The 16,701-nt window shown below is 35.5% G+C and overlaps 2 protein-coding genes across 2 annotated transcripts; both read right to left on the bottom strand.

Moving 5' to 3' along the window:
- Positions 1-219: 219 nt before the first annotated feature.
- Positions 220-1,359, bottom strand: LOC141690983 (uncharacterized). Its single transcript, XM_074495734.1, has one exon. The coding sequence runs from the start codon at positions 1,357-1,359 to the stop codon at positions 220-222; it is 1,140 nt and encodes a 379-aa protein (XP_074351835.1).
- An 8,573-nt stretch (positions 1,360-9,932) lies between these two features.
- Positions 9,933-10,694, bottom strand: LOC141690984 (secreted RxLR effector protein 161-like). The gene has a single exon (XM_074495735.1). It carries the CDS (start codon positions 10,692-10,694, stop codon positions 9,933-9,935), a length of 762 nt encoding a protein of 253 aa, XP_074351836.1.
- Between the last annotated feature and the right edge of the window lie 6,007 nt (positions 10,695-16,701).

Raw genomic sequence — 16,701 nt, forward strand, 5'->3', positions numbered from 1 at the left:
ATAGTTGGTTGGCAGATTTCTTCACTTTCATAACCAATCGTTTTTGTTGATCATAAATCCATAAATATAATCCATTTAAAATAACTTTATTTCCTTTTTCAGCTAACTGTCCGAGGCTTATAATATTGCTGCATAAGTTCGGAATAAAGTATACCTGATTGAACACCATGTCTACGCCATTCTTGCATCTGAATACCACTGTGCCTCTACCCTTGATGTCTACCACTGAGCCATCTCCAAACTTAACTGTCCAGTAATGTTTTCATCGAGCTCCCTAAACTTTGACCGCTGCCATGTCATATGATTACTTGCTCCGTTGTCCAAATACCACAGATTTGAATCACTCCTTGTATCCTCGTTATTAACCAACTTTGGCGTTACTTCCTCCTCATTAATCAGAAATGATTTCATATCTGTTTCGTTAAGCAGCAATGCAGGTTCATCATCTTGAATCTGCGTTAGGTTTGCCTCTTGCTTGGGCTCCTTCTCTCGCTTTGGTTTTCGACATTCGATAGCAAAATGTCCAAGTCCTCCGCAATTAAAATACCTCACTCTACTCCTGTCACGAACTCCACGAACTCCTTGAAAATTGCCTCGAATTTTCTGATTTGGTGAGCCCTCTGTACCACCTTTATTCGACCTCCTTTGCCATTCTTCTTTCGTCAAGAGCAATTGTCCCATATTTGTCTCGCGTTTCATCCACTCATCTTCTGTTAGTAACAATTGCCCAATGCCCTTCTCCACTTGGCCCTGCAATTTTTCTTCATGTGCTTTCAGAGATCCAACAGCTTCTTCAAATGACATCTCATCGATTTTTCCGAATTGTTCCATTGCTGAGGTTATCTGAAGAAACCAGTTTGGGACCGCCCTCAATAATTTCTTTACTATGTGGCTCTCTTGCACCGTTTCACCCAACGCCCGGATATTGGTTACCAAGCCACTCAGAGTCATGCTGAATTCATCAATTCCCTCAGTTTCTTTCATCCTCAGGGTCTCAAACTCAGTTTTCAGAGTTTGGATCCTGGCTGTCTTGACTCTCTCTGCTCCTTGACACATCATCTTTATTGCTTCCCAAGTGCTTTTGGCTGTTGTCTTTTCGGCCACTGCCAATAAGATGTCCTTAGGGATAGCTTGGTACACAGCTGCAAGTGCTACCCTGTCCACCTTTTCATCAACAGCACCCTTTGGATCTGTGGGCTCGATTGCATCCCATATTCCATGTGCCCTCATGAACGCTCTCATCTTCATTGCCCATACTGTGTAGTTGCTTTTCGTCAGCATGGGGTAGCTTAGTGCCACCGTTCCGTCTTTGCTTTTCATTGCCTCCATCGAAACTGTTCTTGGCATATACTTGGGCATACGCCGATTACTCGCTCTGATACCAAGTGTAGAAATTAAATCCCAGCACAAAACTGATGTATTGGTCTCAGACTATAACAGCAAGCATATGAGGAAAGAAAAACAAAGGTTTATTAAGTTATTCGTGACTTACTGGGCATGAATAGAAACTTACATAAAAACAAAATTACTACTCTACTGAACTACCAGAAAAATAGCAACAGACTCCTACAAGATCTCCACTTCTTCTGTTATTCAAACAACTCCTAAACATCCTCAACGATCACTACGACTTGTTCACTATCAAACCAACGTGGCTTCCAAAGAGACAACTAGGAAGAATGTTTTGATTATTTCCAACAATAAAAGCAAATAATGTAATGCCTGGTTAACATGTGTGTACATATAAGTATAACTTACATAGTTCTTTCAAAGACAAAAAAAACTTACATCTGATCAACATCTCTTTCTTTTCCAAGAAACATGTTCTTCTCATCTTTCAAATCTCTTCCCAATTCAATTTTATGCAAGATTGGATATACACCTTTCATGATCAAAAATAAAATAAATTAAGAGTTTTGGATATAAAAGAATAGAGTACATATATAAGAGTAACTCACACAAAAGAAATATTATATATGATTCAAATTTCAAAACTGTAACGATTTTGGGACACCTTTACAGTGAGAAAACACAAACCTTAATTTGTAAAATAAGCTCTAGCAGAAAATCCAACACTTGTAACACTTCTTGAAAACAATTGTTTTGGAAAAATCTACCACCTTGTGTAATATCAAGATTATATATTAAATTTTAAAATAAAAGATTCTTGATTTCTCTGTTAAAAAAATAGAGTATATAGGAAAAGAATTTTGAATTAATTGTAATAAAGGCATAGTATGTAAAACAAATATTATGGCATATAGAAAAGAAGATTAGAGTATATGGGAAAAAATCATCAATTTATTGTAAAAATATATGTTGAAAAAAATCTTTAATTCATTATTTGAAGAGCAAAGCAATAGATGCTTATCACTAATTAAGTTTGATACCACTAACATTTTTTCTTACTACAAATCAATAAAAAAGGTAAAAAAGCATGACGAAAAAAATAAATGGTTCACCTACCACAATATCAGAACTAGAAAATATCTTGTAGATTTAAATAAAGGAAATCATCATACAAATCATTTATCTTAAATAAATATAACATTACTAATTAAAAATATAAATAATTTCTCGATACAAGTAAATATAGCTTAACTAATTTTATAAATTTACTTTAATATTTTAAATAAAAAATGACCAAAGTACAATTTTCAGAAAAAAAGTATGGGATACATACTTTATTTTTTTCTTTAAATTTTTATTTAAAAAATAAATGTGGAAGAAGGGTAAAGGGTCATGGTTGATAGTATAGAGATCTAAAATCTTAAACAAACACTAAGCACAAGGCTATTATGAATTATAAGGTATTATTAGGCTATACCATCATAACAAGCCAACTCAACTGACAATATCACTTTACATGGCCAAATAGACTCAACTATTTGGACTACTGATAGGTTTGTTTTGCACATGTCTTGTTTTCCTTTTAGAAAGTTGAGAATCTTTTAAGAGCTTAAAGGTTTCTATGCAACAGTTTTGTATATAATACATATAGAATATTTCAATTTGAAAGAAGTTCAATGAAGATAGTTCGAGCAGCAAATTGAGGGAAGAAGAATTTTTGAGGTCAATAAGTTGGAAGAATTTCTTTAAGTCCTATATTGTGAAGTCTAGAAGACCTATGTAGTTAAGTTTGATTCACACCAATACCGGTCAAACATCGAGAAGTCAGAGTTATTCAAGATCATGAAGTTCAAAGTGACCTATATCATGAGGTCAAGCAAAGCAAAGTTCTGGATATATGTACACGGTCATATCACAACAAGACAAATGAAGATACTAATTTACCATAAAAGGAGAAATGGATCACAATAGCAGATTGTACATGGAGATGGTCGATGCACATGTATCAAGCATATAGTTAAACTTGGAGAGAAAGAAAAGAATAAATATCCATAAAAAAAGAGGACTTATGAAAGAATAAAGTGGTCTTGAAAAGCTCCCAAGTGTCTCCTTGCAACGTGTTGCCTTGGAGAATATGACAATTTACTGCAAATGGGTGTGCACACCTTGTAATACATTATTTTATATATAGAGTGCACATCTCATTATTAGTTGTGTATAAAAGATAGGAGGTTCATATTGTAATATAATTTCTCTCTCTATAAGCCAAACTCGAGAACTTGTTCTTGAGATGAATCCAAGAAGAACATCATTATTTTTCTTGAAAGATGCAATTTATTTATATCTTATATAAAGTTATTTGAATAAATTATCTTTGTGTTCTTGCATAGTATTAATGCAACTAGTTTTATATTACAGTTAGTAAACGTATATGTTTAAAATGACATAAATTAATACCTTTAATGAACTAACTTAACCAAAACAAATGACCACTGGTCAGTGATATTGTATCAAGAATCTTAAGACATATAGAAGAAATACATGTAAATAATCACTAACATATTTGACAAATAAGTTGAAATTTAGGGGAACTAACTCAATGACAGAAATCTATACAAACTAAAAGCTGAGCAAAGAAAATGTAATAATTTTATTGGAAGAATGGTAAATAATAAAGAAAAACTAATGCTTCTTTTAGATGAACTAAATGAACTCACATAAGATTGTAACTTAACTGGAGTCATGGTGAATGTTTATATTAACTACGAGTGATTTGACACTTTTCAATATTCGGTTGGCATAAGTCAATATCTTCAAACTGATCTTGTAATTCAGTTTTATTACTTCTTCATTCAAGCTGCATCCATTTAAAAAAAGAACAAAAATTGACAGGTAAAATTGAATGGGGAAAATTAAACATGTAAAATGCTTGTAAAATACTTATAGATATACATAAAAGAGAATGACTTACTCATAGTTAGGGTCAAGTTTACCACATCAACTATGAGTAGTAGCAAGAACCAAATGATGATCAATCAGTCACCTCATCAACGGAAACATGCAAGTCAAACATATAAACAATATATTTCAAATTATATTATATGTTCATATGGGAAAGGTAAGAAGCAAGCATTTCCCAATAATCAAAGAGATATTAAATTAATTGGAAAAATAAAATCGAGAGAAGAAGTTTGGACACCGTATATCTCATCTTGGAAAGTCCATGTTTTAAATTTTTTCTAAATAAACAAATGCTTGCAATCGTATTTGCAAGCTTGCGAAGCTGATTTTAGTTTAACAGATCTGCTCGAACAATAAGATTTTAAATTTATGTCCACCAAAATTCATATATTTTTCATGAAACTCTACACTAAGCTTTTTAAATATCTCATTTCCGATGGCTATCTTTCAATAAATTCCAAGTCCTTGTGTTTTGATACGTTATCGGGTAATGATATTTTGGCCTTAAAGAAGAGTGGAGTGTGAAATTCTATTAGGGTTTTCAAGAAACTTTTTAAAACATAGGTGATTTCAGACAAGTTAAGGGGTATGGTGGTTTATGATTTCTTCAAGAAATTGTTATAAATAAAGAGAGTAATTTTGTGAGGAAGCTACTAGAAAAATTAGAATAGACATCGCCTCTTAGACATCGGTTACTTTTGTGACCGATGTAAAAGGTGTTTTCTTCATCAGTTTTGGGAAACCGATATCTTTAACTGTTCTAAACATCAGTTCTTTAGCCCAACCGATGTTATATGTCTATTTTAAAAAAATTAATCAACGCGCCTTCCTCGCTTCCCCCCTTAACCAAATAATTCATTCCCTCCATGTGTTTCCTTCTTATTTTTTGACTTAGTAAAATTCTCCCCCTTTTTTGACCAACATCTTCCCCCTCTTTATTATTAAAAAACAAAAACAAAAAACAAAAAACAAAAAATATATTCTCTCATATCTCATCTCTCATTTCACCAAGAACATTTTTCTTATTGTGCTCTCATTTCACAAAGAATATTTCCCACTCTATGCTCTGTAGATTTGGGGGTTGCTCTCATCAAGATTGCTCTCATTTCATCAAGGTTGCATTGCATAGTCTCCAAGTCAAATTCAGAGTTGCATTGCATTGAGTCGAAGTCGACGTCGGAGTCGTAGTTGGAGTTCAACTCAGAGTTTAAGGTTTCAGTTCAAGTCGGAGAGTGAAGTTAAGTTAGAGGTTAAAGCTTGAATTAGATAAGTTTTAAACCCTAATTTCAGAATTGGGGGTTTTAATTTGAAACCCTAATTTTTTAATTTTTAATTTATTTAAGCATGTGCATCTGCTTGTGCCAAATAAAAAATCTATCTCGGCTCAACCAAAAGCGAATAATATTATCTTCATATAGAGTTAATTTCCTTTTAGTAAGGCCAACAAGTGGTATCGGAATTTTAGGTTATAATAGTCCATACGAATTTCAAATGAGCTCCATAAGAAGCGGTGTATAGACTATTTCAGGATGCACCTTAAATGGGAGGCAAGTAGGCCTTCCAGTATGGGCTATTCCAGTACGAGTTAAGGGGGAGCTTTATCACACAATCAGGTGGCAGTTTTAACAAGTGCCGTTCTCGATGTATAAAGGGGAGACTGTTAGCAGTTGTCCTACATCATTTGTGGGAGAGGCAGATTGGTTGTTAATAAGCAGCAAGTTAAATCCGTTAGTATGACCTTCTGGGATGTGCCTAAAAATAAATTTGTGCGGTTTGACCCAAAGAAAAAATATCATACTAATGTAAAGTTAACACTCGCATGCGGCCCAACCTACTTCCTCAACTTTCTATTTCTAAATATTTGGGTATGTTTCTACATGAATTCATCATATTCTTACACTTTATATACACCCACAACAGAATCAAACAAACTTTCATAGATACACTTAAATGGTAGGACGAGAAAATTAGAATCTTGATAAGAGAGGGTGATGAAAATGAAAAGTTAGGATAAATGCTGCAATATTATTATTTTAATGATGCAACAACCTGAGAAACCTGAGAAGTCAGTTACTAATATGAATACGTAAGGAAGATGGAAGTTAGAAATACGAATCAGAAACCTCAGAAGTCAATCTCGAGGGTTTTTGAAAGTTTGGATCCACTTGAATCTTATCTTGCAAAATATCTATAACATATAAATGAAAATGTTGTCAGCAAGAAACGTAACAGTAGTAGTGGATTTTGGGACTCCGTAGTGGGCATAGAGAATAATGATGATCTATCTTTAATCAATGGCTACAGCTGGGAAGATTACTATAGAGAGGGTAATCACATAAATAAGTGTGATCCGTGTTTAAATATTCCCGCTGGCTATGAGATTCATGAAGCACTATGCCCAAAACATAAGAAACGTAAGACTGAAATATTTGTTCAGATACCTGATAATAGAACTTGCACTAGTAATCTTACGATAGAGAACTCATGTGCCGAACATCTATTAGAAGCATTGGTGGTTGAAGCTTGCATAAATTGTACTGAAGTTAAGCATGAGGATACTATATTGGGATCAGTAAACTCCCTGCTAACATTTAAAAAAGTTTTAGAGCCTCACACCAATGACGCACATGGCATCTCTTCAGCGGATTATTCATTAAAGAAGAACGAAAATTACTCAATTCGTACATCTGGAGCCATTGATGCATGACAAGTTACCAAAAGCATTATCATCTGCAAGTTATAGTAAGTGTAATAAACAAAAGGATAGGCCTCAATGTTCATCATTTAATGTAATTTGCATAATATTGTAGTGCAATATTGATTTACTCATGGAACAAACAATGAAGCATCCTTTTAATACAGTGTATACTGAGCAAGCTGAGAAGCTTGACAAATGTGCTGAGTCAAAGGTGAGCTGTGTACATTCTATTACGTCATGTTTCAAATGAACATATTTCAGTTAAAGGGATATCATACTTTGTATTTAGTAACTTTCGTATGTTTTATATATATTGGAGGATCACTCAAGTTCTTTCATATAGGGACTTCAGTGCAAGGAGGATCATTGATTAGTTGACTTGTCACAACTTTATCACTTGAAAGTGATCTCATCAATTTATATATATATATATATATATATATATTTGTGTGTAAAATTGGTATGCAATATGTATTTTTCTATAAGTCTTTGCAATAATTTAGTAGACATTCATTTCCAAAATCATGTCCTTTTGTATAAAACCCCTTTCTGGCTTTAACAGTTTCTACAGGAGAATAAATTCTTTAGATATTAAATTTAGCAAAAAATGGGAGTTTATGATATTAATTATTCTTTCTCGGTAATTTACTCCTGTAGAACTCTACAGTTGGTTAACCAGGAAATCGTTACATGTGGATCTTTCGATAATGAGAAAGTAACAAGCTAGGGAATGGAAGTGGGAAATCACATAAGAATTTTACCAGTGACGGTCGAAAATATTAATACAAGTGGGCAAATGTTGATAAAGGTAAGATTTGCGTACTTATTAAACTATTGTTGATGATTGTTTCAATATCCTGTCTTCTTCCTTTTTTATATCTTTGCACGTTTGAGGGGAGTGATCAATCCCATTATTTGGAATATATTGAAATAAGTCTTCGTACAATTGTATGCAGATGCTATGTGAGGATTGCAACCCCTTTCTTGAAATTGTGAAAATAATAAGGAGGTTAGGTTTAGCAATATTAAAGGACGGTAAAGAAGTCGACATTGGGAAAATCTTGATATACTATATGGTGGATGTACTATTCTTTGTTAATTGTGACATGGCAACTTCTTGATTCTATTTGCATTTCAAGTTGCAAAGTATTGAGTAACCAACTCATCTAAACCTTAAGGTGTTAGAGGAAGGCCCCAATAGGATCGTAACTAGGAATCGAACCTTAGTACTCCCGCCAGCCTAAACTCTGATACCATGTTGAGTAACCAGATCATCTAAAACCTTTAGGTGTTAGAGGAGGACCCCAATAGGATCGTATATTTAACACAAAGAACAATAAAGTTAATAAAAGACTATTTCTACAATCCTTTATTCTCAAATCCTTCGACCTTACTGGTTTTATGTTACAAGTGTAATTTACAGTAATATGTTTAAATTGTTTTTAAATTGATACTCTTTGCTGGGGCAGGACAATATGAACATGGACAATGCATTGTGCTCACTCTTGTAGATATTGCAACAAAACTCATATTTTCAAAGGCTATGACGTTTAACAAAAAGGACTGTTTGAAAGACAACACACTATAAACCTAGAATAATGGTCCTTAAAGTATAATAGTCTTTTTTGGACTCTACATGAGTGGTTTTCGATTTTTTGTTCATCAGATCTTTTTGTCAGAGTGGAAAATTGTATGATGTTGCGAGGGAGCTGGTGTTTGTTTTGTTTTTCTTCTGGGTGAAGTTTCGTGAGAGTTGTGATATTGTGATGTGTTGAATTCATGTAATTTTTAGATGAGGTACATGTACAATGAACTATCAAATAAAACTTTCGAAAGGTTAATGTCTGCTCTTTTGTTAATATTACAAAATTAAAAAAATAGCAAACATTCAAAATTTGGATAAATTTATACATGCATGAGCTATATTACCATTTTTACTTGTCTTAAAAAATTAACACCCAACCACCACACAAACACTACTCTTTTTCTTGCAACTGCCTGTCTGCCATTTTTTTCATATCTTATAGTGAGAAAGCCTTGACTCACCATCCATTGCCATGGACTGTTGGTAGAGTGCATATTCAAAGGGCACTACTTCCTTGTACATAGGTTGGTTGCTGCCAGACATAAGCTCCATTATCAGACCATACGGATTAAGTAAGTTCTTAGCACCCGGATATAGAATACATGCTGCTGATACCCTTATTTGATCACCTTGTGGCGTGTGCTAACACTATAAGATCTGCACTTTTGAATTTGACATTTGAAATAATCTGTAATTTAAAAAAATGAAGATAAAAAATGCTATGTTGGTTCTGGAAAACTTGGCAGTATACAGAGTACAGACAATATCAGAATTGTAACTTTTATATATATAAAATAAAAAAAAATCTTCAAGTATACAGCTACCTGCGTAAGATCTCCAATTTAGGGGTATTAGAGCACTGAGAATTGGAGGAACATCAACCCAGTGATCTTGATGAAGAAATTGACGGCCGCCAATTGTGTCATTTAGTAGTATCGTTAGAAATATAGGGTTTGAATATGGTGGAGCTCCAAAGGCAAAGCAAAATAATATAACCAGGACAAGAACTCACTTTTTATTAAATATAAGCAAGAATAATACTGTTAAACAGAAATGAAAGCAGCTATATTGATAACTGATGAGTTTTACAATCTGAGAGAGTTAACTAAAACAAATGCAACTGAAGCAAATTTATCTAAAACTACTGAGCCTAAACTAATAGATAAAAACCAGGGCTAAACACCTTAGTTTTCTCCACGACTTATTCTCCTAACTACACATCCTAACAACTCTGGAGTCCTACTCTTACTGCAATACTAATACTAGTGACCAGCTGATTTATTTAAACAATAAAACAAATAAAACGTTTAGATTAATTCAAACATACACCCCCTTAATCTAAACTGACTTGAGCTGCTTAACACCCAACAGATTCCTCATTTTCTCAAACTTTGCTACGGACAGTGCTTTAGTGAGAATGTCTACACGCTGCTCATTTGTGCTGACATATTTAATTTTGATCAGACCTTGTTCCACGCATTCTCGTATAAAATGATAGCGAATGTCTATGTGCTTGCTCCTACCATGGAAGACCGGATTCTTGGCGAGATCAACAGCAGAACGATTATCGATATATAACATGACAGGCTCGGGCTCAACATCTGAAATGTAACTAAGAACTCGTTGCAGCCATATCCCTTGACAAGCAGCTGTTGTGGCTGCCATAAATTCTGCTTCACACAACGATAATGCAACACATCTTTGTTTCTGAGAAATCCAAGTTATGAGACTGTCATCCAAGTAAAACGCCGCTACACCGGTGCTCTTACGATCGTCCACACATCCTGCCAAGTCGCTATCTGAATAACCTGCCAGCAAATAGTTACCTTTTCCAGCCTTGTACAGTAATCCAAAATCCAAGGTTCCTCGTACATAACGCAATATTCTCTTAGCTGCAGAGAGATGTAACATAGTTGGGCGTTCCATGAACCGACTGACCACTCCTATTGCATAGGCGATATCAGGCCTGGTGTGCACTAGGTAGCGCAAACCTCCAATTATGGATTTAAATTCTGTCGGGTTCACAGGTTCACCATTTTCATCTTTGTGCAGCAGCAATTTCGGTTCCATAGGATATCTGACGGGATTATAGTCACTCATACCCGCCTTCTCCAGAATTTTCTTAGCGTAAGCCGTTTGTTTTAGTTCAATAAACCCCTGGCCTTGCTCGACTTCCAGACCAAGATAATAAGTGAGTCATCCCAAATCAGACATCTCAAATTCCCTGCCCATTTGCTCCTTGAAGTTGATTATTTGTGAAGTACTGGTGCCAGTGATCAAAAGATCATCAACGTAGACACTAACGACCAATGACTCGGTTCCATCTCTCCTGGTGTAAACAGCGTGCTCAAACGGACATTTAACAAACCCCAACTTGTGAAGACATTTATTGAGCTGAGCATACCAGGCCCTCGGTGCCTGACGTAAACCGTAAAGGGCCTTTAACAACCTGTACACCTTTGACTCTTGTCCTCTTTTAACATACCCTTTAGGCTGCACGACATACACCTCTTCCTGCAATTCTCCGTTGAGGAAAGCTGATTTTACATCAAGATGGTGTACTTCCCAAGAATTCTTTGCCGCAAGAGCTAGTAAAAGTCTTACTATTTCAAGCCGTGTAACTGGGGCGAAAACCTCCTCATAATCTATCCCGTGTTTCTGAACATAACCCTTTACCACTAACCGAGCTTTGTGTTTTACAACCTCGCCATTAGTATCCTTCTTAGCCTTGAAAACCCACTTTAAGTCGATGGCTTTATGCCCCTTAGGCAGGTCTGTAAGAACCCAGGTCTGGTTTTTCTCGATAGCATCGAGTTCAGCTTTTATTGCGTCTTTCCAGATTCGACTCTTAGCAGCTTGCTCATATAACACAGGTTCATCGATGCTCAACAAGTGCAATTCCTCTATTAACTCTAAGTCTTCATCTTGAGCATAAATATCATTCAGATTTCTGAACTTCAGAGGTACACTACTTTCGCTTGAGGTAGCTGAGATACTTCCTTCGTTTGTTTCAGATCTAGATTCAGTACTCTGAACGACAGACGCATTAATTTGAGGAGTTGCAGTCTGACTCTGACTCGAGGTACGGCTGCTTGATTGTGGTGTGGTCACAATGGTGTCTTCACTGTCTGCGGTTTCAGCCTCAGGTTCAATATCTTCTATTCCCACCACTATTAACTTTCCAACTTCGGCACTTGTCGATTCACTGTGATTCCAGGACCAGCTTTTCTCTTCTTCAAAACAAACATCCCGACTGACATGTATAACTCCTGTGGTTGGGTCCTACAGCCGATGGGCCTTTCTGCCCGGTTCTCTACCAAAGTACACAACTCGTTTGCTTCTGTCGTCCAACTTTTTAACATAGACATTTGGAATTTTCATGTAAGCTACGCACCCAAACACACGAAGTTGATCAACATGAGGTTTTTCACCATACCAGGCCTCGTGAGGCGTGATTTCTGAGAGGGCTCGAGTGGGCAATTTGTTGAGTACATAAACTGCGTGTCTAATTGCTTCTCCCCACATTTCAGATGGAACATTCCGCTCTTTTAGCATACTCCTGCCCATAGCTACCACTGTTCTATTACGCCTTTCGACCACCCCGTTCTGTTGCGGAGAATATGGTGCTGTGTGTTGTCTCAAAATGCCCATCTCTTCACAAAATTTATTGAACTCTGTTGAGCAGAACTCTCCTCCATTGTTAGTCCGTAATACTCGGATTCCTGGTGTAAGACCTTTCTCAACTAGAGCTTTAAAACCCTTGAAAGCTGTCAGTGCTTCATATTTTGCTTTGAGCATGTAAACCCACATCATTCTAGTAAAATCATCAACTAGTAACATAAAGTATTTATTCCCCGCTGGTGTTATGGGAGTGATAGGGCCACATAAATCTCCATGTATTAATTCTAAAACACGCTTCGCAGAAAAAACAGAGTGAGAAGGGAATGGCTTACGTGATTGTTTTGACATGAGGCAGCCACTACATGTTCCTGCTGGTTGCATCACCTTGGGTAGGCCACAAACCATTTGTTTCCGGGACATAAGTTGCATAGCTGTAAAGTTGACGTGACCAAGGCGTAGATGCCAAAGTCGTGTCTCATCTTCCACCTTTGATAGTAAATAGTCACCTCGAACTCCCTTGACACATAGCTTGTACAATCTGTTCGTACCTCTTTGTACCTTGATTAAGAGTTTTCCATCTGCGATGTATACCCACAACATGTTTCCATCAAGAACAACTCGATTACCTTCCTCGGATAACTGACCCAGGCTAATTATGTTATTTCTGAGGGTTGGTATATAGTATACGTCTTTTAGTTCATGTTCTTCACCATTTTTACACACAAGCTTCACAGTTCCTCTGCCTTTTATATGTACCATAGACCCGTCACCAAACTTCACTTGACCCATAACAGTTTCATCTAAATCTTTGAACTTTCCACGATGCCCAGTCATGTGACTGCTGGAACCATTGTCTAGATACCACGTGTTGTCCTCCTCCGTATTAAGTTTAGTGCATCTACTGTTGTCGATCTTGTCGAATTCAGCCACAAGCAATGCGGGCTCATCATCAGTGATTTGAGTCAGATTTGCCTCAGCTCGTTGTTCTCTGTCTCTCCTTGGCTTACGGCATTCAGAAGCGAAATGTCCGTGATTATGACAGTTAAAACATTTGACTCTGCTCCTGTCACGAAACATTCGACCGTCCTTACGGTAATCTCCATTTCCCCCATTTCCTCCTTTGTTAGCTCGCTTCCACCATTCATCCCGTGTAAACAACAGTTTGGTCTCAGTGCCTTCACGTCGTGACCACTCCTCTTCAGTAAGCATGAGCTGGCCGTTATTCACTTCATTCTGTCCGCGTATTCTCTCCTCGTGTGCCTTGAGGGATCCCACAACTTCTTCTACGGACATTTTCTCCAAATCTCCAAATTGCTCAATCGCTGATGCAATTTGAAGAAACTTCACAGGTACTGCTCTCAAGAGCTTTTTGACGACATACGTCTCATCAACCTTCTCTCCTAACATCCGGATGTTGGTCACCAGGCTATTCATCTTCATACAGAAATCATCTAGCTGTTCTGTATCTTTCATGACAAGAGACTCAAATTCAGCCTTAAGAGTTTGAGCTTTCGCCTTTTTAACTTTGTCTGCTCCAAGGTGAACCATTTTTATTGCCTCCCAAGCTGTCTTTGAGGTCGTTTTGTCAGCTATTGACATTAACAGATCTTCACCTATCCCCTGATATATAATAGCCAAAGCTCGCTTATTCATCTTGTCTTCAATTGCAGCATCTGCGTCTTTGGGTTCAACCGCATCCCATACACCATGGGCCTGCATGAACACACGCATTTTCATAGCCCATGCTGTGTAATTTGTCTTAGTTAGAATTGGGTAGCTTAAACCGAAAGAACCTTCTTTTCCCTTGTTGGTCTCCATTTGCTTGAAGTGTGGCTTGCGATCGAGTGAGGCTCTGATACCAGGTGTTAAATATAAGCAAGAACAATACTGTTAAACAGAAATGAAAGCAACTATATTGATAACTGATGAGTTTTACAATCTGAGAGAGTTAACTAAAACAAATGCAACTGAAGCAAATTTATCTAAAACTACTGAGCCTAAACTGATAGATACAAACCAGGGCTAAACACCTTAGTTTTCTCCACGACTTATTCTCCAAACTACACATCCTAACAACTCTGGGGTCCTACTCTTACTGCAATACTAATACTAGTGACCAGCTGATTTATTTAAACAATAAAACAAATAAAACGTTTAGATTAATTCCAACACTTTTCATGCAATTAATGCGCGATAAGTAGTCACTGCTTAACCCTAAAGCTTTAAAAGCAATTATGATATGGCCTCTCTCAGTTTGATTATTAACTACACATCATGTCCCATTTTTTTCCTGCAAAAAAAAAGAAAAATAAAAAAATATGTACCTCTTATAACAGAAATGAAAGACAAAAGAGATGACATATAGCTTATCAAATTGATAATATTAGATGTACTTATTAGCAATTTGCATCACATGCCACTAACAATGTACTTATTAGCAATTTGCATCACATGCCACTAACAACTACAACCAGATCCCTAAAAATAAAATACTAATAAATTACGACAAGTCATCAAATGATATTACAATGTAACTGAAAACTAAATAAATATAAAAGTTTATGTACCTTCAGATTTGAGGTACTTCTTCAGAATCTAGTTTTTCATCTAAACAAGCACAAGCCAGAGCATACATCCAAGGACCAGGCCTAGATTGATAGACTGATCCATTGATAGTGTAAGACCTAACTTTCAATCTATTGTCATCCGAAAACAATCCCATCTCATCCACCATTGGTTGCTCATAAGCCTTCGTGTGGCTTCCAGAGTTGCGTTAATCACATTAACAACCATTCCATGATTCACCATTTGAAAGAATCCCCATTTTTCCCATGCTTGTCGGATTTGCTCCACTTTAGCTTTATTTGAATACCTTCAACTTCTTGGAGGTCTATCAGTGGAACTTGAAATTCAACATTGCTTTGTACTCTTAAGATTTGTGAGGTAATGAAATAAATGAAGATTCAAACGTGCATGGTAATGAAACAAATTAAGATCCTAACGAGTATAAATAGTACAATTATAAATTTGTACTCTTAAGATTATATAGGAAATTAGTTTCAATGATATTTTCGTTCTTCGACTTCTTGCTCCATCAACTCAAAAAAGGTAGCTGGTACTTAAATCCTTGAGGAACAAGGGTAGATCCCTGGCAAGATACACAGAGTTGTGATTGTATATCTTTACATACAATAACAGTTTAATTTGAAATATGTTAGCTATAGAAAAAATGTATATAGCACTTACTAGTGGATGTACTCAAACTACCATCAAGGATCCTTGGTTTCTTCAAATTTTTTCTTCTAAAAATTAAATAAAATTTTATTTACCAGAATATTAGAGAGTTTATCTTTTTTAAAATAATAAATAAAATATAATTGCATTTAAAGAAACTTGGATTCCACTACAATTATTGGAAAGAACATTATTTAACAATATCTAGGCACTCCAAGATTCTTGGGTAGAAATGGCCGCAGAAAATGCTAATAATTTCATTTACTTTATTATCATTACTAAAAATCTTTGAATATCATAAATAACTCCATTAAGTCAATGAAAAGTTGGAGACTTGCGCATGATGCCCCATATAGAATCGTGTATAGAGCTCCAACTATTTTTCAAGCAGGGAGCATAACTTACATTTTTTTCAAATATCTATATAGCTTAGTTGCGCAATCAGCGATTAATGTAAAATCAAATATATATGGAAGTAAAGCATGTGCCTCTATTCAAAATAATAGCCTATGCGTAATGCGCAACTTAGTTTGGGGATGAGTGCGGAAACCAAAATACCATGCTCAGTCTCACTATACGTTTTTATTATATAATTTTTTTTTAAAATGTCAATTATTTTAAGTTTTGAGTTCTCTTATCCTGGAAAATATTTTATATCAGTCATCAAAAAGAAAATGTGATATATTTCTCTAATCATCATTTGTTTCTTTCTCTAAATATTTTAAATGAAACTGATTTATCTTATTGAGATTATTCCCTTGTCATTAGATTGTGCTCCTTTCTTACATTGATTGAGACCACACAATTCTTATGAATTTTCCATAACATGTCAAGTGTTTAATCCTTTGTTATCGAACTACAAGGACACAAGATATCCATTATTCACGGATTTTACATGAAAAGATCATATACATATATATATATATGAATATACTTGGGGAAGTAATTAAATTATGGTGTAAAGAATAAAGCGAAGATAACTATATATGAAAAGACCATATATGGGAAGAGAATTAAAATACATTGTTGGTGCAAGTGGAAACATAATTCACATGCATAAATAATATAACATAAATTTTCTCCTATTTTGACCACCAAATATTTTTGAACATTAATAAAGCACATGAATAAGATAAAAAGAAAATAGAAAAAGTGAAAATTAACTCACATTTTGTGGTGGCAATTTCACGGATATTTGAAGTGATTCTAGTATTAGTGTGCCTTCTTTCAAATGAGACTCAAAATGAATTGA

The sequence above is a fragment of the Apium graveolens genome, chromosome 10 (assembly GCF_009905375.1).
Source record: "Apium graveolens cultivar Ventura chromosome 10, ASM990537v1, whole genome shotgun sequence".
NCBI lineage: Eukaryota > Viridiplantae > Streptophyta > Magnoliopsida > Apiales > Apiaceae > Apium > Apium graveolens.

Excerpts from the sequence above, each read along its gene's own strand:
- LOC141690983 (XM_074495734.1), bottom strand. The coding sequence starts at position 1,359 with ATGCCCAAGTATATGCCAAGAACAGTTTCGATGGAGGCAATGAAAAGC.
- LOC141690984 (XM_074495735.1), bottom strand. The coding sequence starts at position 10,694 with ATGAGTGACTATAATCCCGTCAGATATCCTATGGAACCGAAATTGCTG.